The sequence below is a fragment of the Pseudorasbora parva genome, chromosome 5 (assembly GCF_024679245.1).
Source record: "Pseudorasbora parva isolate DD20220531a chromosome 5, ASM2467924v1, whole genome shotgun sequence".
Classification (NCBI taxonomy): Eukaryota; Metazoa; Chordata; class Actinopteri; order Cypriniformes; family Gobionidae; genus Pseudorasbora; species Pseudorasbora parva.
The window spans coordinates 41,720,440-41,744,239 of NC_090176.1; the positions used below are offsets into that span (position 1 = coordinate 41,720,440).

The 23,800-nt window shown below is 36.7% G+C and overlaps 1 protein-coding gene across 2 annotated transcripts; it reads left to right on the forward strand.

Moving 5' to 3' along the window:
- Nucleotides 1-10,822: 10,822 nt before the first annotated feature.
- On the forward strand, nucleotides 10,823-23,744 carry nemp2 (nuclear envelope integral membrane protein 2). 2 transcript variants are annotated; one of them, XM_067444353.1, is made up of 9 exons: nucleotides 10,823-11,053; nucleotides 13,188-13,297; nucleotides 13,444-13,675; nucleotides 13,749-13,821; nucleotides 15,087-15,180; nucleotides 15,553-15,667; nucleotides 18,197-18,422; nucleotides 21,464-21,652; nucleotides 21,868-23,744. In XM_067444353.1, exons 1-9 carry the CDS (start codon nucleotides 10,963-10,965, stop codon nucleotides 22,172-22,174), a joined length of 1,437 nt encoding a protein of 478 aa, XP_067300454.1. In that variant the 5' UTR covers nucleotides 10,823-10,962; the 3' UTR covers nucleotides 22,175-23,744. The 2 variants fall into 2 exon arrangements, with proteins under 2 accessions (XP_067300454.1, XP_067300455.1); XM_067444354.1 differs by having other exon boundaries at nucleotides 10,826-11,053; nucleotides 21,485-21,652.
- Nucleotides 23,745-23,800: the final 56 nt, after the last annotated feature.

The window sequence follows — 23,800 nt, forward strand, 5'->3', positions numbered from 1 at the left end:
AACGATCTAAAAAAAATATTAAACTCTGTAAAACTGAAACAGGGAATGTGGTGTATAATTGTGTTAAATGTATGATGAAAATCAAGCAATTTCGCCAAGCAAATATCAAAGAAATAGGTTGCAGCAGTTTTTATTTCGACTGAACTTGAGAAATTCGCAATGGGACTGAGCGCAAATAGCTTCAGTGATTCCTTATAGTACAGAATCGCTGTCAGTCAAAAGGAGATGCAGACCCTCCAATCATCACGCAGAAGCTCGGAGTCCGGGCCAGCCCACTCCCCATTCACTTCCAGAGACGCTGAGCGTCCGTGGGCGGGACGTTTATCCAATGACCGTCTAGTTTCTAGCGCTGAAAAAAACCGTTCAAAGCAGCCCCATTGAAGTCAATGGACGCTGGGCTTCAATAGGGAAATGCACTGTGACGCTGCGGGAATGTATGAGAAGGAAATCGAGTCAGCCGACCTGCTATATGTAACTGATTCTGAACGAACTCGTCTTTGAGATGAACGTTTTCTAACGCATTTTTAGTCAATACAATGTTAGTATAATAGTACATATTTGACCATTAATTTTGTGACATTATAAGGGAAGCCGAGCTTCCCTTGCAGTCTTAAAGAAATCGCCACTGATTTCCACGGTCACTGCTGTCACAGGACTTCACCAAATCATACCAAAGAAGTGTGTTTTTGACGGAGCGGTCCCAGCGATAAAGGTTCGGTCCTGCTTTGGAAGCAGCCGGTGAGTAAATCTGCTTCAAATGTCTGTGCTGTTGGCTATCGTCGTGTGAGTAAACATCAGTAAACGACACGATCGCGTGCTTCGTCATTCAAATGCGCTAACGGACTCCATTGTTGTTCTCTGTATAACGTTACACTAGTCTGACGTGCAAAACCGTTTTGCTTGCTACTGCTAAGGTTTAGTCGCATACAATAGTCCATAAACCGAATCATGTCCTCATAAACTGCGAGGTAAACACACACAAATGTTGACAGGCCTCTAAATACAGTACACACCACAGAGACGGACGTCCTGCTGTTGCTGTTTCTCCTGTTCAATTTATTTCAGCCTCCGAATTTGATTCTGGATCATATCTGTATTAGCTGAGATCGATAGCCATGAGTTTCTCCACGCTTGAGGACTTCACCGCTTTGCGCACTCGTCATTCTTTAGCTCCGCCCACACGATACGCCTCCAGGCACTCGTTTTTTTCCGGAAAGACTCGGTACAGTCTATATTTCTTTTATAAATATAATAAAACTAAAGACTTTTCAGAGATATGAAGGATGCAATACTACTCTATAGGTACTCAAGACTGACATGAGATTGACTGAAACTGAGTGCTTCACCCCCCTTTAAGAACAAGTTCTTATTTTCAACACATACAAGTACAGCTCCATGAATGAGGACGTTTCAATTTTCTGAGCTAAAAAATCTCAAAATTTCAATTATCTGAGTTAAAGCTACACTATGTAGAATTTTTGGAGTAAAATATCAACAACAATAAAAAAAACTAGGCAGTGTTATATATTTTATTCAGTTGAGTACTTACAATATCCAAATTTTTCCAACTATTTGTAAATTGTGAGAAAATTGCTATTTTAACTAAGGAGCCGGGACGTCTGAGGGAGTCGCCTGTCAATTGCGTCATATCTGCGTTACCCTCGGTTTTTGATTTTATTTGGCAGAAACACTTTACTCTTAGCAGTAGGCAAAAAGTGTCACAGCAGCTGCCGAGCGAACGCATAGAGTAACGTCATAACATCATTTTCAACACACTCAAATGTATCGAATATGATAAACAGAGCTGCGTTACCTCATACTCATGACCGGAAAAGTGCAAATAGCGCCGGCGACTGTCTCCCGTCATAATAAAAGTCCCGCTGCTCGCGAGGCGTGTGTTGTTAATCTCATTAACAATCTCTCCAGCGGCCTTGCTCATGTCCCAGAATGCTGTGCTCAAACTTGACGTCATCAAATTACCAGAGGTGAAAGAGTAACAAAATATTCTACTCAAGTAAAAGTACTGTTACTTCAATGAAATTTTACTTAAGTACAAGTAAAATTACTGGTCTAAAAATTTACTCAAGTAAAAGTAAAAAGTAGCTCATTTAAAATGTACTCAGAGTAAAAGTACTTAGTTACTTTTTTAACAGTGGGGGTGGGGGGACTCTCCCCTGTAGGGTGTGATAGGATGAGATTTTCACGATATGACAACTATCTCAGAAAACATCAATTAAACATTTACTGTACCTATTATTAAATGATGGTTATTATCACTTGTTAAAATGATGTTAAATGAATGAAGAAGATTGGCCTTTTTTTTTATTTGGTTGAACAAATGCTTTATTATAACAAACTTAAAAACCATTTGTTTATTTTGTTTATCAAAATTTCAATAAAACATGTCTAATAAACTAAATTCAATAAATTATTATGAATTAGATTAACAACTTATTTTTATCATTAATTCGTAAAAAATGTTTAAGAATAATAGAGTCCATATGTAGTAGACGGAGCAGCTCATTCAAAGAGAGAGAACAAGCAGATCATATATTCATATAGCATTCAATGTGTAACGAGTAGAAATATATGCTGCGTCCCAATTCGCCTACTTATACTACGTCCTAAAAGTATGTACTCTTTTTGTGAAGAAAAAGTATATACTTTTGAGTGTGTAGCAGAAAAGTATGCAAGCTTCGGGACATACTACTTCGCCATCTTTAACGGACTCTGTCGCTTAGTTACGTGCATCCCGTCACCGTTTATCTGCCCTGTCAATCATCGTCAGATTCGTCACAGTTCAAATCCTTCACATTCAGTTTAATCTCCTACCGTATCGGAGAGAAATGTAGCCGCTCGTTGATCTGCCATTTGTGGGTCTTTAATGCAGAGACTCTCATGTATTTACAGTTTAAATATAATGATGCATTTAAAAGTTAATGGCCAAACATGTCATTTCAAAAGTTCTCAATGCTGCTGCAGGTGAAATATAATGTGACAACACTGAATAAATATTTTTGTCAGGTTAAATATTGATAGTTGGTCACTCAAACCCCTTTATCTAAACTTCTCTACTTAACCGTCGAACTCGCACACCCGTCATATTTGTAGTTTTTTAACGCTTTTTATTTGCGTTTGTAGTTCTAATCGAATCCTCGTCCAACTCGCAATGGGTTGTGGGCAATATCAGCCGTTACTATCCATCCTAAATAGTACTCGAAAATAGAATTAGTATGTCCCAAATCGTAGTATGTTGAAAAGAGTATTCCAAAGATTCCCGGATGGTTTACTATTTCCGGTCCGAATTCACAGTATGGATCGATGGGCACTCTAACGGCTGATATTGCCCACAACCCATTGCGAGTTGGACGAGGATTCGATTAGAACTACAAACGCGGATAAAAAGCGTTAAAAACTACAAACATGGCGGATGTGCGAGTTCGACGGTTAAGTAGAGAAGTTTAGATAATGGGGTTTGAGTGACCACTATCAATATTTAACCTGACAAAAATATATTTATTCAGAGTTGTCACATTATATTTCACCCGCAGCAGCATTGAGAACTTTTGAAATGACACGTTTGGCCATTAACTTTTAAATGCATCATTATATTTAAACTGTAAATATATGAGGAGAGTCTCTGCATTAAAGACACACACATGGCAGATCAACGAGCGGCTACATTTCTCTCCGATGCGGTAGGAGATTAAACTGAATGTGAAGGATTTGAACTGTGACGAATCTGACGATGATTGACAGGGCAGATAAACGGTGACGGGATGCACGTAACTAAGCGACAGAGTCCGTTAAAGATGGCGAAGTAGTATGTCCCGAAGCTTGCATACTTTTCTGCTACACACTCGAAAGTATATACTTTTTCTTCACAAAAAGAGTACATACTTTTAGGACGTAGTATAAGTAGGCGAATTGGGACGCAGCAAGAGTGCCCATCATACTGTGAATTCGGACCGGAAATAGTAAACCATCCGGGAATCTTTGGAATACTCTTTTCAACATACTACGATTTGGGACATACTAATTCTATTTTCGAATACTATTTAGGATGGATAATATGCGAATTGGGACGCAGGGATAGTGTGGCCCCTTTAAGAGCTGCGCGCGCTCCCTGAAAACGAGTTCTGCATCTTGTGTGTGTGCGCACTGAGTTTTGAGCTCCCATGTGTGGGGATTATTCTCTGTTTTTCTGTTGCTAACAGTCAGTTATTTTGTTTTATTGAGTAATGCTGTGGACGGAAATGGAGTTTGTGATGAGAGTTCAGCGGGAAATAAAGCGCGATCTGTTTGACGTCAATCGCCTCCGTGTTTGCATCCACTCCAGATATATTAAGTGAGCTATCCGCATTTTTCACCCGGACACAAGCGTTACAAATGTTGTGCTTTAATGTTCACAGACCATGTCGCGATTTGATTTATTTCTAAGGCCTAACGTTACAGCTCTACATTCGAGTTTTTCGTTCATCCACCAGTTTGCGTGTATTACACCAAATCTACGTTATAATGTAAAGTTAATGTTCATGACTGGATTCCGGGATTCCCTCTGCCACAGAAATCAATCGGCCTTAAGTTATAAACATACCTTTATTTGCACAGAGGGATGTGTGCCCGAACATGTTCTATATGTTTCTTCATTTTTTGCATCCACATTTTGTGCAAATTAGAAAAAGGAGATATCCTCCAGGACAACACCACATTATTTTTTTCTATATCCAAAGTATTTCCACACTAGCCAGGGGTTCACGACGGCGTTTTGCTTTCACCTGAGTCTGCGTCACTGACGTCTGTCTTGTTCGTCTCCATCTGATTAGTGATGTCCGGTTCGCGAACGAATCGTTCTTTTTAACCGGATCTTTATAGTGAACCGGTCGAACCAGTTCACCAAATCGAACTGAATCGTTCTAAACGGTTCGCGTCTCAAATCAGGGCTGATCCCACAAATACTGTAGATATTAACTTTCTGCCATCAGTGACAGTCTCTCAAACTAGAAATAAAACGAATATCTTGAAGTAGATGCTGTAACTCCAATCGTTAGCTGAAGTGAGACATGTTTTGCTGAGAGATCTGATGAACTCACGAGCAGCTGATACTGAGCATGCGCGTGTAACCGAACGAAGCGGTTCGGTTGTCGGACCCTCGGATCAGCAGTACAGAATCAAAACCGTTTCTATCGGACACGTTCGATACTGAGAACCGATGAGCCGATGAGCTGCGCATGCGTGTTATTTGTTCAGAGGAACGAAATGCAGGTTAAGTGTATTTAAAACTAATCACGTTTGGAAACATTATAACAAAGCTGTCACTGTATTATTTTTAAAGTTTTGGAAACAATAGATTGTAAAACGGTCAAATTAAACATTTATTTGTTTTATCAATAATGCATGATATTTTCAGGAACAGCTTTTATCTTATTTAATTTCTAAGTCGATAAAGATTTTAAAATAGATGTAATCAAAAACAGTAGCCTATGATATAGACTATTCAGCTTGCAGCAGTTCGCAGCTCAGCACCCTGTGCTCAGCACACACACACACACACACACACTGATACAGCGGTTCTCGAGTCAGATCGACCGGTTGCAACGGATCACCGGTACAGAATCGAGAACCGTTTCTATCGGACACATTCGATCTTTCGGACATGTTCGATTCTGAGAACCGGTGAGCTGAGATACTGAGCATGCGTGAGAGCGGCGTAACCGAACTGTTTCTCTCGGACTGGGACAGCTGATGCTGATAATACATGAGCGCGGGTGAACTGAGGATTTGTGTAAGTATTATGTCAATGTAAATTTATTTAATCCGTGTAAAACATCAGTGTGTGCACGACAGTGACAGTGACAGTCTCTCTAGAAATAAAACTAATATCTTGAAGTAGATGTTGTAAATCGATTCAGTTCGATTTTGTGAACTGTATTGAGTGCTGTTGCTAAACATAAATGAAAAAATGTTTCCAAGATGATGATGATGTCAATTATAATTATTACTATACTAAGTTTTGATTACAAATACTTTATATGGATGTGTTTGAATGTATATTCATCCGCCGGGATGATAGAAATGACGTCATTACGTAAAGACGTAAAAGAACCGGTGATCCGGTTTTTTTAACCGGATCATTGAAACGAACTGTCCGAAAGAACCGGTTCGCGGAAAAGAACCGAACTTCCCATCACTACATCTGATATTTGCGCGCATGTTCTCTCCCGCGCCCTCTATTCAATAGTCATTTCCGGATCGCGGTCTTTTTCCTCCTCTCTTTGCATTAATGATTTATTTTTACTCAGTAACGGATGTGGTTTAAAATGTAGCGAAGTACAATACTTTAATCAAAATGTACTTAAGTAAAAGTAAAATTACAGATTTTTAAAACTACTTAAAAAAGTAGAAGTACACAGAAAAACTACTCAATTACAGTAACGCGAGTAAATGTAATTCGTTACTTTCCACCTCTGCAAATTACCCATTTGTTTTGAATAGGCACCCTCTACTGGATGGAAAAATTGCACAGTGCACCTTTAAAGAAGCTACATTTATGCCAGCTAATAAGGAATGTTATTCCAGTAATGTTAACAGAAAGTTTGTTTAAAGTTATCTAGTCTTAAACAATGTTCTTAAAGGTGGAGTTTGTATTATTTTGGAGGATCTATTATATAATATAATGTTTTCAGTGCTGAAAGAGCATATGTTTTTATTACCTTAGAATGAGCCATTTCTATTTACATATAGTAAAGTCGCCTTGTTGCGTCGCCATGTTTCTACAGCCAAAAATGGACAAACTGCTCTACAGAGCGCTAGCCACTCTCTGCTGTCTCAGATGACGACATCTTTGTCCTGTGTCAGCCACTGTAGCTTCACTACGTGCTTTGAAAGGGAGGGGTGAGCAATTGGCAGTTGCAATTTTCAACCTCACCGCTAGATGTAGCTAAAATGTACACAGTGCTGCATTATCATAAATGCAGCCTCTTTAGCTCAGATTATGCTGAAAATCTAAATATTTACACATGTAGTAGTCTGATGTAGTAGGCCTATGTGTAACATAGACTGTGCAATGTATTACCAGTATCACCAAATTTACATCTTACTATTATCACTTAAAGGGATAGTTCACCCAAAGATAAAAATGTTCTCAGCCTCAAGTTGTTCCAAACCTGTATGAATTTCTTTCTTTTGCTGAACACAAAAGAAGATATTTTGAAGATTGTGGGTAACCAAACAGTTGATGGGCCCCATTGACCTCCAGTATGGAGAAGAAGAAAAAAAAAGATGAAAATTAATGGGGCCCATCAACTGTTTGGTTATCCACATTCTGAAAAAAAAAAACATAAATATGCAATTGTATATTCTTCAAAAACTTCTTTTGTGTTCAGCAGAAGAAATACATTCATAAAGGTTTGGAACAACTTGAGGGTGAGTAACTGATGGCAGAATTTTTGGGTGAAGTATCCCTTTAATATTATGAACCGCAGTGTCATGCAATGGCCACAAAACCATATCGAGTTCTTTTGTTCTTTTTAAAAAAAAATGTGAGGAACAGACCCGTCATGACCAAAAGTATGGACTATAGGGCCATTTTGTATATATTTTTGGATCAAAGTCATAGTCAATTTGAACTGTCATTGGATGCAAAAGAAGTATAGGCTACTATGGTCCGCGGACAACCGCAAACCATGTCTGCAAAATTTTTGTGATTACGTGGATGGTGCACATACAAAAGCGCTTGTGTGAGGAGTGCTTGAAAACAAATTCGCTAGACAGTACATACACGCTGAAAATGTCTGGTCCACTCACAAAGTATAGCCTACTTTGAAAAGCTTGCTCCCACACTGAAGTCAAAATGAAGTATACATGGGCCTTAAGAGCTGCATGAACATTCTTCAAATAATCTCCTTTCATGCTCCACGGAACATATAAAAATGTACACTTTGAAATGACACAAGGATTAGTAAATAATTGGGCATTTGTGGCCTAATGGTTAGATAGTCAGACTTTTAAAGGTTTAAAGGTTAGATAGTCAGACTAAACTCTTGATCAATTGCTCCCTGGGCACCGCAGGAAAAATGGCTGCCCAGCAGGCATTATTGATTAATACAAAAGGAATTGTCACTTTTCATATATTGAAAAATATGATTTTCTAATAATTTAATTTCATATTCGGTAATACATTTCATAATATAAGCCTATGTAGGCCTATGTGATCCGATATGGTACAACAACATGTGTATAATATATTGCAGATATATTTACTCATGCATGAACACACTATAGAGAAATATATAATATGTTTCTTATATTTACTTACATTATAAATTTTGCATATTTTCAAGCAAGTTAGCAATAGCACAAGCAAAGAGACTATCCCTGCACTGAAGAGGCTACAGCTGTTACTTTTAAAATAAAGTAATTAGTGACCGTAAAATGCGACATAACAGAAAACCTTTTAAATTACAAAATAATTCAACTTAAATCCCTAACAGATCTCCCCCTATATTAATATTGCGCAAAACAGGACCCAAGGTTTCCCAGCAAATCATTGCCTCCATCTGCTTGCCTTCTTCCCATAGTGCATACTGGTGCCATGTGTTCCCCAGGTAAGAGGTGCAATGTCATTCATCAGACCAGGCATGCATGCAACAAACTCAGATGCACTGTGTATTCTGACACCTTTCTATCAGAACCAGCATTAACTTCTTGAGCAATACGAGCTACAGTAACTTGTCTGATTGTCTAGTCACAATTTGCCCTGCCAAACTCAATCAAATACTTATGCTTGCCCATTTTCCTGCTTTAAACACAGTCCAATCCTGCTCCCGGAGGGTCACTGTCCTGTAGAGTTTAGACTTGTAACAGTGGCCCTCTAGGACCAAGTTTAGACACCCCTGTTCTTCTAAAACATCAGATTTGAGTTTTTGTTTTTGTTTTTTTTTGTTTTTTTTTGCTGCCTAATATATCCCACACACTAACGGGTGCAGTGATGAAGAGATAATCAGTGTTATTCACTTCACCGGTCATAATGTTATGCCTGATCGATGTATGTACACAATAAAGCATAAAACTTTAAGTTGGCTGGTAAAGTGGATAATACTTTATGAATATTACATGTTAATGCTATTTTGTCTGTATTTCTAAATATTGTATATATATCAATGTATAGCCTCATGGTCAAAGCATATATTGCAGTATATTGAAAAAATATAAACACTAGTTTCCCATTAATGGAAATGTATTTTGTAATATATTGCATTATATTTTGTTGTATATTTTCATAAATGTGCCCATTTGATGAAACAGTGATGATGTGCACTTGGATGGATAAAACGCAGAGCACAAATTCCAAGTATGGGACACCATTCTTGGCTACACATCACTTAATGACTTTCATCAATTTATCAAAGTATTACCAAATTTGCACCTTATTCACAATTTTTTATTTTTACTCTGAACCAGTGTCGTGCAATGGTCATGAAACCAAACAAGTTCTTTTAAGGTCCTCAACTTAGTCTGCATCAAAAACGGGACTTTCTGTACCTTAACAAAAACCACAAAACCTTCCTCTAACCAACGTTTTTTTCTTAATACTTTCCCCTGTGGGACATAACCTTAACTGTCTGCTGAAGATAAGCCTCATTGGAGCTTTTTAAGTGCAAGGAGCAAACATTCAGCAAAACTATTTAGAGTTATTAAACATTTCTTTTTTTTTATGGAGAAAAGAAATGCACACTTTCATGGGGAATGAGGTTAGAATCCTTCCTAGAAAACAAAATGACAGCATCTGCATTAGTCAGATGCTTGCTGACTCCATGCAAGCGTAAGTGACAGTGGGTCTCAGCCTGGCGTGGGTGTGCCTGTCAGGAAAAGCCGCTGTTGTCTCTGCATCCTAGAGAAATGAGAAAGCAGCCGCCTGCTGTGTCTACACCCACCACAAAAATCCCCTTCCATTTCAAAGGGTAAAGACTGCACAGAGATGACATTTTCATCTGGTCTCCTCTAGATTTTGGTTTAACGTATTTCTTCCCACCACTTATCTTTGCGTTTGCAACAAGACTGCATTTGCAGGGCTAGACATCTTAAGACTGCTTTATTTTGCTGATAGACAATGAATTTTCCACATTCTCTACATTTAGCTTTATGTTGTAACGATATATATACATTTCCAAATTCCAACACATTTCTATCAATGATTTTAAAGTTATAACAAAAAATAAGATATAATAAATAACAGGCATTAGACCTGAGCATAACTAAAAAAAATACATACAGGCTAGGCCTATAGGCTGCTCTAAAAAAATACATACTCTAAAATATTTTCAATAATAACAGAGCAAATTGCAGTCCGTACTGTATCCCACAATGCAATGTGTGCAACCTTCTTTCAGTTCCAGTGTGGTGAATAAATGTTTACTACCATTTTTACACAAACAAGTTTTATAAAAAAGACTTTTAAATGTTTATTTCTTAACTGATAAAAAACACGACGTGCTGCATTTAATATGTAACGTGACATTTGAGTACCATTTGATACTTACATATATTTAAAAAATATTAAACTATAAATAGTTTTATACAATAAAATAGTAGGCCTACAACACAACACTGGTGTTTATTTTCAAACCTTTGACTGCGGATTAAGACCTGACTAATCGAGCACTGTATTCCCAAATAGACTTATTAAATAGACTCCGTTAAAAACATGAAATGTGTTATTTTGTGTATATAACGACGTGCTTATTTAATAAATAGAGTTTAAAGTGTCTATGCTTGATAAATGAGTAAATTAAATATCGGAACCTATAATCCACTCTGAAGCTGTTAGTCTGGTCTGGGTTACACGAAGCCCACCGAATTTGAAACCGAAAACATTAGCTTAGCTCATGTTAGCTTAGCGGGCCAATCATTTAGCTGCTGTGTCTGTCAAATCCATCCATTTAACAAAATATTCCTCAAAACATGGGGAAGTTAGCTGCTTTTATACCCGTTTTAACTCTATTGTACGTTTACTGGCAAAGTGCTGAGGGAAACAGAGGATATTCATACCCAGGTAAATTACTTTAGCCATATGCTAAACAGACAGCGGAATAAACAGATCACAAACATTACAAAACAATTATATATATATATATATGGGATTTTGAACCCATGTTAAACCACTCTTTACGAACTGTGTGAGTTGGACAAATGATGAGTGTCGAAATGGCGAGCTATGTAACAATAACGTTACGTTACTTAGAAAGTTTTAGTGAAGTAGAAGTTTATGTTTTGTATTTATGTTTGTTTTGAAGTAAAGTAGACTTTTCAGATAGAATTGAGTTACTGTATATAAGAACCGTATTAAAATGTGTAAAAAAGTGTGTATATATATATATATATATAGAGATAGATAGATAGATGTGACTTTATGGTGTGATAACTGAGATTGCATGGTCACTTTATGGTGTGATAAAATCTGTACTATAATACAGTTTTTATATGTATTAGTGTGCTAATTTAATAGCCTCCATTGTACAATAAACATGTGTCTGTAATCTTACCATGGTCCTTCATTTTTTTATCACACCATAACGCCGCCATGTAATCTAAATCAATAATTCTTGTTTTTCATGGAATATTACAGTATTTATTATTATAAATGATTTATCCATGCAAATTGCAGCTTTAGCAAACCACAACCATCTAATCAATTCCAGATGGACAACATCAAGATCCATAAATGTAGTCTTGTTTGAGAAGCCATATCACTCTGATATACTACATATCAGAGTGATAGAAAATAAAAACTGACTTTAAACAGGTCTGCACAGTCTCTCTGATACTTTTTTTCACTGCCTTATGTTCAGGAATCATTAATTCACTCTCTTCACTTTCCATATTTTTTTTTCATATTTTGTGTCAATGCAGCAAGCTTGTAAGACCACATTTTACGTAATACATAGTCCCCCTGGCCTATAGTGTCTATTTTCCTCCCCCTTACTTAGTGTGGCCAGTTTGTCTTCACAAGGAAAATAATTTTGGGAATGAATGTGTTCTTAACACATTCATTTCAATTTATATTTAATGTGTATTTGGAACAATGGAGAAAAAAGCTGTTGATGTATTCTCAATCTCATTACAGATTGAGCATCTTGTTTTGCCTACAAAGCTTGTCAAAATGTGGTTATATCACTTTAAATTCATTATTGTCTTTCTGATGCATTTATGTTGTGAGCATTATGACGTGTCATGCTAGTTACAGATACTCATGAAATCCACATGTTCAAATATACAATATTGCTTTTAAATACTAAGAAAAAATAATATATATATTTTACGTTATATATGTTAACATATTTATGTGTGGCCATATAGTCCATATATAATATATGTTTGGATAATCTAGACTAGTTGTAATCTTATAATCTCCAGGTTCTATAAAAAAAGTGTTTTTGCAGATTTTCCAAATATAAGGTTTGATATGACTTTTACAGTTGATTTTCAGACAGTTGCAATACATGATCATAAATATCTAAGGACTGAATATTTGTAAAACTCTAAATATGAAGTAAAATAGCAGTATAGAACAAGCCCATTCATTGTAAACCATTCATTGCATTCATTTCTTTTAACAATGCAAAATAAAAAAGTGGTTACTACTATAATGGTAAATGCCTAAATGGGTTTATTATGGTAATTTTTCTTAAATCAGGGATTTGATTTTGAAGCACCCCCTAAATTTTACCTTAATATTACAATCATTTTTACAAAACATTTGTATGTTCATGGTTCTCTGATGTTGATTAATGGTCACATAACATTTAAGTAAATGAAACTAGTAAATGAAGTGCTTTATTTATTTTTAATGAATTAAATGTTAGCTTTTCGCAACACAAAAATTCTCTCCAGTAACAGTTCCCTCATGAACCCCAGTTAGGGAAACCCTGCCTTGCATGTGATGCTTCAATTTATAAGTGATAAGTGAGTAACCCTGCTGGATAGAAGCAACCACACATGAACATGCCAGATTTTTGATTCTCCAGTTGAAATAGTGAAGTGATTAGGATGAATTTAGTCTGTGGGCAGAAGCTTGTAGTCTTTGTTCTTTTCTGGGATGCTTCTGTGCTGTTTAAGATAGATAAGAAAAAAATGGATCGTTAAATTAAAGCAGAGGAGTAATTCTGATCCTTTCCTCATTCTGACAGATTGCACCATTGTGAATGGAGACAGTGCCCATGAGTATTCTGGGAGTCGGTGCTTTTGTTACAGCTCTGGTACAGTAATCAAATGGAAGGACTTCTGGTCCACCTTCAAGGTAATACATTACATCCTGCTATTATTTACTTTTCAGTGTTTTTTATTTATTTATTGGAATGACATGAGGTTGAGTGAATAATGACAAAACATTTTTGGGTTAACTCACTGTAAATTGAATAGTGACAAAAGACATACTGCTCACAGGTAAACGTGACAGGTGATGAGGACGTCTTTGTCGTGTTCCCGATGGAGACCCGAAATTGCCACCATCCAGATGATCTTCTCACGGTTGTTAACTGCTTTGTTCAACACTATTGGCCGTCCACTATCCAAATGGAGAAATCTTTGAACATTCCTCTGGTTAATGAAGATGTCTGCTTCAGAACCAAATCGGCTAAAAGCAATACTGTGTACACACTACACGTCTCCAACAAAAGTAAGCATCACACGCCTTATTCTCATACAGAGTACTTAGGCACAGAATCATTATTGTTTCTTTTCTATTGCAGGGTTAAATATAATATGCTTTCTGCTTTTTGTGTGTGGGATGGTACTGTTTTTAAGAGCGGGAAACGTATGCAGGTAAGTGGCAATTCAGCTCTAGTTAGATGTTCTCATCTAGAGGAAATCTACAGTAGAATGTCAGATTTAATTTGGATCGTTGTGTGTGTGTGTGTGTGTGTGTGTGTGTGTGTGCAAACCTTGATTAAAAAAACTAAACTGTCTCCATACTTGTCTCTGTACCTTAAACATGAATAAGATGAGTAGTTTAACAAAAAAAATTACAGAAGAAATTAAAATTATATCACTCTTTTGTTGTTTTTTATTTAAAATGTGGAACTAAAAAAGTTTTGAAAAATCCATGTTCATAGTGGCCTCATCTATCATGTTTGTGTGGAACATTCTAGTCTTCTGAAGCCATACAGTAACTTTGGTGAAGAAAAGAGAGAAAACGAGCAGTTTTGTCATTACAGCAGAAGTATATTTGCCTACATTGAGGGGGCCTAAAGAATTTTTCAGAAGATGAGAGTATGGTACACAAGCAGCGCTTGACATAAACACCTTCCAAAAAGAGATATTTCGACAGGGAACGCACATTTCAAAGTAAAATAACTGGCTGTAGCAGTGTTTTTCAGAGAAACGAATATGTGAACGTGGCACGTTTCCTAAATATCTGCAAACATATTATGGTATTTTTTTTTGCTTTAGTACTGTCCAAAACGTACATACAGCACATTTAATGTTAAATTGAGTTCTTTTTTGCTCCTTTTTAAACGTAAACAGTCAAATACACACAAAATAATTTCTAAATGCTGGTCTTATATTCTGGTCGAATATTCACGTAAACACAGTCAGTTATGTTTTAGTGAACGGAAACAGTTAAAAAATTAAGTTAAGAAAATACATATGTATAATGAATCTGTATGTCAGGTCTTAAAGTGACAGCAGCCTCATATACAGTACCTGCTGTCAAATTATAATATTAAATAATAATAATTAAAAAAATATCAATATGGCAGATTTTCCCCATGGTATCAATTTCAAAATTGTGGCCAGTGAAAATGCAGAGTGGCTAAAAACTTTGGAAAACCACTAGCCATAGTGCCTGGTGAGCAAAAAATTTATATGGACTACTTTTAGGGTGCCTTTTTGGAGCTTGATAGCCGTGGTCACTATGAATTGTTGTGCAAAGATTCTTAATTGAATTGATTCTTAAATACTCTCCCTTTGTATTCCGGGGGAATAAAGGCATATAGTACTGAATTGATCAACATAAGGGTTGATCAAAATAACGAATCATTTTTGTTTGAAAATTATTAATCTGACCCAATCTTCATGGTTTCCAGGAGCTCACTGTTTTTCTACACAGCTGGAGTTTCGTTGGGAGTCATCGGCACATTTGTCTTCCTGACACTTCTCCTCCGAAACTTCATACCAAAGGTGTGCAAAGCTTCTGTCACAACCTTTATCATGATCATGGTACCCCTATGTCACCGGTGTCAAAGATACATTTCTGCTCTGAAACTCTCAACTCATCATGATACACACTATCGCATGTTTCCTCACTGATCAAACATGTTGGATGAGTTTAAGCCTGTCAGTGCTGGTATTGTCTCTGCTGATGAGATGAAAGATAAAGGGAGGTTGAGACTCACCCTTCAACACAAACAACCACAGGCATGAACATAATTGTAAGGTTTTGTGTGTAAATCTGGGGTGTGCAATCAATCACAGATTGATTGACAGCTTTCAGTTTTGGGGTAGGTCAGAGGGTCAAGCACATTCACTAAGGCTTTGCTTCACCCCCCCCAGCGAGGGCTGTTCCTGGTGTTTTTGGGCGCTGGCTCCAGTCTGTCCTACATGGGGATCCAGAGAGTGTTAAATGAATGGGATGACATCGTGACTGAGCACTGGATGGAATTACTGGGTAACTAGGCAACCTTTCTCTGTTACAACCCATCTTGCCCTGTTTTCCTTTGCAATCATCTCATCAGCCAATTAGATCAGACAGTAAGCCTTTACTAATGTTAATAAATGGTCTTTCAAATGTACCTTTTGTGCAGTTTTGCATGTCAGTCGAATGCCTCGTGTTGTCTGTTAATTTGCTTGCCGCGTTCTTTATACAATAGAATAATTACTGTACATGTCATTTAGACAGATTATCCTTCTACACTCTCGCTGCATATTTCATCAGCTGAATTGCACACGCCAGAATCGTAACAGTCTAGAGCAGATTGAGGTTCACCTTTTGTATTGTATATCTTGGCTCTGTTAGTGTTATAATATGAGGGCCAAGTATTTTGAATGCTGAAATGACTGCCTCTTGACTGCTCAATAGATTCTATTCTCTGCCAAATCAATTTCCCTCTTCAAGCACTCGCAGTATGTAAATGCATCAGTGTTTGAATGCGAGAACTACAGGCATATTAAGATTAAGGGAAAGAAGCGGCAGTGCCTCTGGAACATTGATTTCTATGCCTAAAACAAAAAGGCTCTGGGAGGATTACAGCCCCAGTTTGTGTCTGTTTTCTGGCCCTTTTATATCCTCTTCTTCTGTTTTGTTTTCACAGATATAGGCTACTGTGACATTAGAAGAATAGTTCACTCAAAAATTTGCATTTTTTCCTTCATATTATTCACCATTATGTTGTTCCAAACCCATGAATTTCTTATAGTCGTTCTTTTTTTCTTCTTCCTTTCTTTTCATACAATGAAAGTGAATGGAGACCGGGTTTGTCAAGCTCCAGAAAAATCATAAAAATTCCAAGTGACTCATGCGCTACAGTCCATGTCTTGAAACCATGCAAAGACTTTGTGAGGAACTAAATTTGTTATTTAGTGTTAAGTAACTATAAAAATGGCGCATTGTTTTGGGGTTTAATTGATACATTTTTGATTTTAGAGCTATAGTTGAGGGGATTGTTACAAAATAATGTCTTAAACTTCACGTAAAGCTTTCATATAGCATGCGAATCATGTGGACTATATTTTTATCATGCTCTTTTTTTAGGGTTCTTTTTGGAGATTGACAGATCCAGTCCACATCATTATCTAGAAAATATGGCCAGGATATTTTTCAGAACCTTTTGTTTTTAATAAAATAAAAAAATGAAGAAGAAGAAATTAATCATTTTATTCAGCAGGTATGCATCAAAAGTAACTGTAAAGAAATGTATAATGTTAGAAATGCTATTCTTTTGAACTCTATTCATCATAACCCCCCCCCCCCCACACACACACACACAAAAAAAAAAAACAGAGCAAAACGTAAGTGTAAGTAAGGTTAACCCAGTAAATGAATAGAACCAGTATTGTTACATTATACTTCACCGTTGTTCTTTTGTTTTTCATACTTGTGTATTCAGCAATTTGTTGCAGCAGTAGCACGTAATGTTTGCATTCAGTGAGCGTAGGCTCGGAAAATACACCACGTCATCCACTATTTGATATTTATGGCCCACAGTCACACAATGCATATTTTAGCAAGTGAAAGCTTGTCTTAAAGGAATAGTTTACCCAAAAGTGAATGACGTTGAGTTGTTTCAATGCATATAGATCTATTGTTGCTGTTGTAACTGAGAGTGCTTTGTATTATTACTGTTGGTGTATAGGCTGTTTATGAATGAAAGCCAAGCTCAGGCTGCCTGCTTCTGTCCAATTCAGATTGGGAATGCTTTTTAAATGTTACCTTGAGTGCCGGGACACACCAAGCTGACGGTCGACCCTCGGGCAATGTTGAGCCGTTTTTAAAGCGATGGCCGGCTTAGTTTTTACAGGTTTGTTCTGCACTGTTGGCTCTAGTTGGATGCCGCTAAGGTTTTTTGGGCTGATTCAGTGAATTAAATCGGCGTCAGGCCGTAGGTGAGAGAGCGAACTCTGATTGGCTATTCAGGTTAGCGAACGAGTCGGAGCACGAGAATAAAAGCGAAAGTGATGAAAGCTAGCAAATAAATCAAGACGGTAAAGAGAGAAGGCTGTCATGGCCTAATTTGACGCCATCTTACCCGAGCATTAGAATGCACAAATATTTTCATAACATGAGCTGAGTGGAATGAAGAAAGTGATCAGCATTTTTGATATTTAAAATGGTAAGCAAGCGTTGCTTTGTTTATGGTTTGTATATTTGCAGTCCTAGTGAAAATATACTATTGATACCTGCTGATATAGACAGATATTTACATGCATGCAGGCACAGAACATGAACTAGTTGACATTCGCCTTTAGTCCTTTTGGTGTGTTCAAGCGCAGCTTTTTGTCTGACTCGCAGCCAACGACAAGCGACAACACAATCAGCTTTCATAGCCGTTAGTCCTTTTTTTATGTCGACTTGGTGTGTCCCGGGTTGTGAATACATAAAGCACCCTACTCCTTTATGTAGCAGCTTAGTACTATATGCATGTACTAAATGTATATTATCATTTTAAAATGTATTTTCTTTTTTTCTCTTTGTCTGCAGTATATGTGCTCATATCAGGCTTATTTAGCTTTGCTGTGTGCTACAAACATGGCCCCATCACCAACAAACACACCCTCAACTTTATGACCTGGTGTATGCAAGGTGTAGGCATAGTGTTGCTTTACTATGGGATCACATTTCCCCGGGCATACTACATACTGATTGCTGTCCTGTTGTGCTTGAAGATTCTGCCCTTGGCCTGGAGCCTTCTGGTGTGGATTTGTAGGTAAAAAACCCCACCACAAACTGTATTTAGAACTTAATGTCCCTTAATCCTACCCAATACCTAAACTCAACAACTATTTTACAAACTGTTAATAAGTTAATAATTAGGATTTTATTGAGGGAAAAGTCTTTAATAGTGAGAATTGGACCCTAAACTAAAGTGTGGCCATATTCACCCTAACCCAAATAGGAAAGTTGTTTCAAATGCAAAGCCATTATTTGTTTACAGATATTCACATCTTTCTTTTTAATCAGTTATTGATTCTTTAATACTGGGTATATTTACTACCTTTGCATTTTTAATATATCTTTGAGATATATACACTGCTGTTCAAAAGTTTTTTTATGTTTTTAGAAGGCTCTTATACTCACCAAGGCTGCATTTATTTGATATATATATATATATATATATATATATATATATATATATATATATATATATATATATATATATATATATATATATATATACAGTCTTGTTCAAAATAATAGCAGTACAATGTGACTAACCAGAATAATCAAGGTTTTTAGTATATTTTTTATTGCTACGTGGCAAACAAGTTACCAGTAGGTTCAGTAGATTCTCAGAAAACAAATGAGACCCAGCATTCATGATACGCACGCTCTTAAGGCTGTGCAATTGGGCAATTAGTTGAATTAGTTGAAAGGGGTGTGTTCAAAAAAATAGCAGTGTGGCATTCAATCACTGAGGTCATCAATTTTGTGAAGAAACAGGTGTGAATCAGTAGGCCCCTATTTAAGGATGAAGCCAACACTTGTTGAACATGCATTTGAAAGCTGAGGAAAATGGGTCGTTCAAGACATTGTTCAGAAGAACAGCGTACTTTGATTAAAAAGTTGATTAAAGAGGGGAAAACCTATAAAGAGGTGCAAAAAATGATAGGCTGTTCAGCTAAAATGATCTCCAATGCCTTAAAATGGAGAGCAAAACCAGAGAGACGTGGAAGAAAACGGAAGACAACCATCAAAATGGATAGAAGAATAACCAGAATGGCAAAGGCTCAGCCAATGATCACCTCCAGGATGATCAAAGACAGTCTGGAGTTACCTGTAAGTACTGTGACAGTTAGAAGACGTCTGTGTGAAGCTAATCTATTTTCAAGAATCCCCCGCAAAGTCCCTCTGTTAAAAAAAAGGCATGTGCAGAAGAGGTTACAATTTGCCAAAGAACACATCAGCTGGCCTAAAGAGAAATAGAGGAACATTTTGTGGACTGATGAGAGTAAAATTGTTCTTTTTGGGTCCAAGGGCCACAGGCAGTTTGTGAGACGACCCCCAAACTCTGAATTCAAGCCACAGTACACAGTGAAGACAGTGAAGCATGGAGGTGCAAGCATCATGATATGGGCATGTTTCTCCTACTATGGTGTTGGGCCTATTTATCGCATACCAGGGATCATGGATCAGTTTGCATATGTTAAAATACTTGAAGAGGTCATGTTGCCCTATGCTGAAGAGGACATGCCCTTGAAACGGTTGTTTCAACAAGACAATGACCCAAAACACACTAGTAAACGGGCAAAGTCTTGGTTCCAAACCAACAAAATTAATGTTATGGAGTGGCCAGCCCAATCTCCAGACCTTAATCCAATTGAGAACTTGTGGGGTGATATCAAAAATGCTGTTTCTGAAGCAAAACCAAGAAATGTGAATGAATTGTGGAATGTTGTTAAAGAATCATGGAGTGGAATAACAGCTGAGAGGTGCCACAAGTTGGTTGACTCCATGCCACACAGATGTCAAGCAGTTTTAAAAAACTGTGGTCATACAACTAAATATTAGTTTAGTGATTCACAGGATTGCTAAATAATAAACATTTTTTTTGTACAAAATAGTTTTGAGTTTGTACAGTCAAAGGTAGACACTGCTATTTTTTTGAACACACCCCTTTCAACTAATTGCCCAATTGCACAGCCTTAAGAGCGTGCATATCATGAATGCTGGGTCTCATTTGTTTTCTGACAATCTACTGAACCTACTGGTAACTTGTTTGCCACGTAGCAATAAAAAATATACTAAAAACCTTGATTATTCTGGTTAGTCACATTGTACTGCTATTATTTTGAACAAGACTGTATATATATATATATATATATATATATATATATACTGTAATATTGTGAAATATTAAAATGTGCAATCACTGTTTTCTATTTGAATATATTTTAAAATGTAATTTTCACTGATGCTAAGCTGAATTTTCAGCATCATTACTCCAGTCTTCAGTGTCACATGATCCTTCAAAAATCATTCTAATATGATTAGTTTCTGCTCAAGAAAACTTTATGATTATTATCACTGTTGACATTTTTTTTAGGATTATTTGTTGAAAAGAAAGTTCAAAAGAATACTGAAATAGAAAGCTTTTGTAACCTTATTTTTGTGGGAAATAACTTAATGAAATGCATAAATTTTTTCAGCAAGGATGCATTAAACTGATCAAAAGTGAGAGTAAAGACATGTTACAAAATATTCTATTTAAAATAAATGGTGTTCTTTTGAACTTATTCATCAGAGACCCTAAAAATGTTTTACGTAACTGTTTTCAACATTGATAATTACCATAAATGTTTCTTAAGCAGCAAATCATCATGTTAGAATGATTTTTGAAGGATCATATGACACTGAAGACTGGAGTAATAATGAAAAAAATTCAGCTTTACATCAGATTTACATTTCACAATATTGCTCAATTTTTTTTTTAAATAAATAAATAAATGAATGCAGCACATAAGAGACTTCTTCTAAAAACATAAAAAAATCTTACCTATCAAATTTTTTTGAACGGCAGTCTGTATATTTATTATTATTTTGACTTTATTTAATTCTAAATGACTGTACTTTCTTCATGCATATTTACATTGTATGCACAATAAAACATAAAAGTATGGTAATTTTAAGGTCATGCTGACTTCAAGTGTAGGCTAGAAAGTGAAAGCTAATCGTATGATGAAATTAAACTTTGAACAAGTGAAATATGTGTAATCCTAAATATTTGTATGTATGAATTTCTGCCTTAAGACTCTTCTGCTCATTCCTAAGCTTGTTCTGGAGGAAGAAACGGCGCGCTGTCAGGCTACTGACCGAGGAGGAGTACCGAGAGCAGGGAGAGATCCACACCAAAGCCTCCCTGGAAGAACTACGGGAGCACTGTAACAAGCCTGGCTTTCCTGCGTGGGACACTGTATTGAGGCTCAGATCACCGCAAAAGTACTTAAACATTCATAGTCGTCAAAATAAGCATGTTGGGACAAAAAAAGTTTGACATTCACGATACAAAGTTTCTTACTCAGTTTAATTTGTATTTATTGATAAATTGGTGTAATTGCTTTAAAATGTGCAATTCTGTATGAATCTGGAGGAGAAAAATGCTATGAAATACAAAATGTTAAAAAGCCCTAACCGGTTGTCACCGTCTCTTTCAGGTTTGCAGAGTTTCTGCGCAATGGCAGCCACATCACTCAAGAGGAGCTTCAAAATCATGAGAATCAGTACGGGCTAGGTGGGGCGTACTATGAGAACGTGCTCTTTAACAGCAGCTCGAGTGACACCCAGTCGCAGCGAGGAGACGCAGAGGACAATAGCGAGGAAGAGCTTGTGAGAAACTGTCCTGCCACCCTAAATAACCTCCCTAGTACTGCTGTATACACCCCAGCTGTCTGCCCATATCCCCCCGTCACCTACACGCCTCAGCCACAACCCATGGATCCAGAAGACGAGGATTTCTTCTGAAATTGTGCTGCTATCCACAGGATGAGTGATTTTTATCAAATTTTTGTATTCATTTTAAAAATACTTTTTGAATTGCACAATATTTTTAGGAAGGAATGACTGTAAGGAACATTAGTAGGTCCACAAGGATTGTAAAAATAATCGTTCTCTCTCATTTGTTTGTTTAAATGATCTCTTTTAGGCAGCGTGGGCTGTTACTGTATTTTTTTTAGCAGTTTGTATTCTCATACCCAAGTGATGCAGAGCTGGGAATAACACTGTATTGTTAAATACATTATGTTGATAGCATGTGTAAATAGATGGTGACTGTGCTGCTCTCAGGTATATTATAAAATTATCAGGACGTTGCAGTCGTCTGCTCAAGGGAATGACTCAACACATACAGTACAACAGATTGTGTATTTAAGGAAATAGTGCCCTCTAGTGTTCGTAAAAGAAACGGGTCATCTAAAAATGCTAATTCCTCTGTGGCAAACAAAGGAGGGTGTTTAGCAGAATCTCCAAGTTGCTCTTGATCATGTAGTTTAATCAAACGGTGATGTGTGGCTCCTAAACCAACCTCGAAGCATCTACATTTCTTGTGCGCTCTAAGTCTTCTGACGTCAATATGGGAGAATACTGTAGTCATACTATAGCAAAATGGATTATTATTACACACAAAGCTTTTCCAGGTTCTGTTTAGCATTTCACTATGATTCATTTCTATCGTGCTTGACCATTGCGCTAGAGTCTCACATTTTTCAGCGTCGCATATGACATGGCATTCTTCAAACACTGCACTCAAGTTAAAATAAGAGCATAAACGTGTTCTGTGTCCGTTATGAAGCATTCACTCAGAACGTTTTCTGCTTATTTTCCATTGTTTGTCAATGTAAACATGTGCTAGACGGACGAGTTTGACCGCTGCGCTCTTGTCTTTTGATGGTCTTGGCATGGCATTCTAAAAAGGGCGTCGCTGAAGAAAAATACTTTTTTGCACATTTTTTTCATTACACGTTTTTTTCCTGCTGGTTTTCTATGTAATATGCGCTAGACCAGCAGGTTTTTAAATGTGAAATTATGCTCGGTGTAAATGCCAATAAAGTGCTTTATTTAGAGTAATTGTATGCTTCTATTTTTTTTTTTTTTCTCACAAAAATGGAAACACCTTACAGAACTAATACAGATATATTTTACTTTTCATGTTCTCTCAAAGTTTCTTTGCAAAAGGTTTGCATTCCCATTGAAAATCCATTTTCGAGTTCTTTGCCAGCAAATGCATTTTTTAGTGAGAACTAGTTTAGCAAGCAAATGCAGTTTACCTGGTTTCAGAGAAAGCACATTGAATTATGTGTATATTTTTTTAATCACCATTAGGGGCTTTGGTAGAATTTTTGGGTGACCCCTTCAACTCAAAGTGGATGGTCTGCATCTATCCGTTCCGTACAGGTTTATATTTCTACATCCTACCATTTTATATTTGTTCCTTTTTATGAAACTTTCATTGGAAGAGAGACTGTATGTGTTCCATATGAATGTACATTTTAATTTATATACTGAGTTAATAAAAAACAAATGGATAAATTCTCAACCAGAATGTTTTGTGTATTTTTCATAGTAGAGGTCACTTATACACAAATCAGATAG

What these genes read in the sequence shown, in the direction of transcription:
- nemp2 (XM_067444353.1), top strand. Translation starts at nt 10,963, where the DNA reads ATGGGGAAGTTAGCTGCTTTTATACCCGTTTTAACTCTATTGTACGTT. An exon ending in ACTACACGTCTCCAACAAAA is followed by an intron (nt 13,676 to 13,748) that starts GTAAGCATCACA and finishes TTTCTATTGCAG; the next exon opens with GGTTAAATATAATATGCTTT. An exon ending in GCACTGGATGGAATTACTGG is followed by an intron (nt 15,668 to 18,196) that starts GTAACTAGGCAA and finishes CTTTGTCTGCAG; the next exon opens with TATATGTGCTCATATCAGGC.